The 1,043-nt window shown below is 52.8% G+C and overlaps 1 protein-coding gene across 1 annotated transcript; it reads left to right on the forward strand.

Moving 5' to 3' along the window:
• Positions 1 to 44: 44 nt before the first annotated feature.
• Positions 45 to 1,009, forward strand: Pmar_PMAR011159 (deaminase, putative; the record flags this gene model as incomplete). The annotated part of the gene is made up of 3 exons (XM_002774875.1): positions 45 to 501; positions 552 to 658; positions 714 to 1,009. Coding segments are annotated over exons 1-3 (851 nt in total), but the record flags the coding sequence as incomplete, so codon positions are not given.
• Between the last annotated feature and the right edge of the window lie 34 nt (positions 1,010 to 1,043).

A 1,043-nucleotide genomic window follows, 5' to 3' on the forward strand; every position in this document is an offset into this window, starting at 1 on the left:
CTCTTTCTGAGGGCATGTCGTGGTGATCACCTTTAGTCACAGTTGTTGAGTCCATGTCAGCTCCTATACGGTACTGTCCTAATTGCACTAAGTTCACTCAGCTACTACCACAAGAATTCACACGCCCTCTTGAGACGGTCCCGGCTACGGTGTTAGAGGTTCCGAAAACGAAGGCATCGGTTATCATGAAAACGCTGTCGCGGAGGAGTCCTTTGCCGTCTACCATGTCTCATCTCAAGCGGGTGCGGCGGCATGCAGATAAGGAAGGAATTTTGGAAGTGGTCGTTGGCCCACAGCACTGCGAAGTTCCCTTTGAAGATCTCGACGTGCGACTGGTTGACGTGCCCAAGTACCCAGCTTTTACACGGGAACAGTTTCAAGAGTGGAACCAAGTGTGGCCGATGGTCTGGCGGCGACCAGCTCTAGAGAGGAGCGACACGAAACTCAACAACCCGGGCAACAGCCGGCGGAAGGAAATCCTGCACATGATGGAAGCAGCTGGTGGGTCGCCTTGACTGATGAGGCTACTTGAGTGGTCACAGTGTTGGCAGGTCGGAAAAAAGTGATCATAGTGTCACCGAATGGCGACGTCATTTCCGAGGCTGAGGCTGATGATAGGCATCCATTGAGACATGCTTGTATGGAAGCTATTAATGAGGTAGGGACAACATGTGGGGCTCGGTGTGCCTTTCCTGGGATCATTGGTTGTTCAGGTAGCTGCAGCAGCGACTCCCCTCCCTGCAGTTCATAGTGGTAAACGACCGCGCTCGCCCGAGGGGTCTGCTGATGGAACTCTGTCGGACATCGAGAGATCGAGCTATCTTTGCACTGGTTGCAGCGTCTTCCTTTTCACAGAGCCCTGCATTATGTGTGCTATGGCTCTATTGCATTCCCGAGTTGCGGAGGTATATTTCTCTAGCGGAGCGAAGTGTGCCGGCTTTGGTGGTTTTCTCGACCTCGACCCTCCATTGCATATCAATCATCGACTCAACCACACGTTTACTGTCATGCAGTCACCAACAAGGGGTGCTGCGAACTGTGTG

The sequence above is a fragment of the Perkinsus marinus genome, assembly GCF_000006405.1.
Source record: "Perkinsus marinus ATCC 50983 genomic scaffold scf_1104296957208, whole genome shotgun sequence".
Classification (NCBI taxonomy): domain Eukaryota; phylum Perkinsozoa; order Perkinsida; family Perkinsidae; genus Perkinsus; species Perkinsus marinus.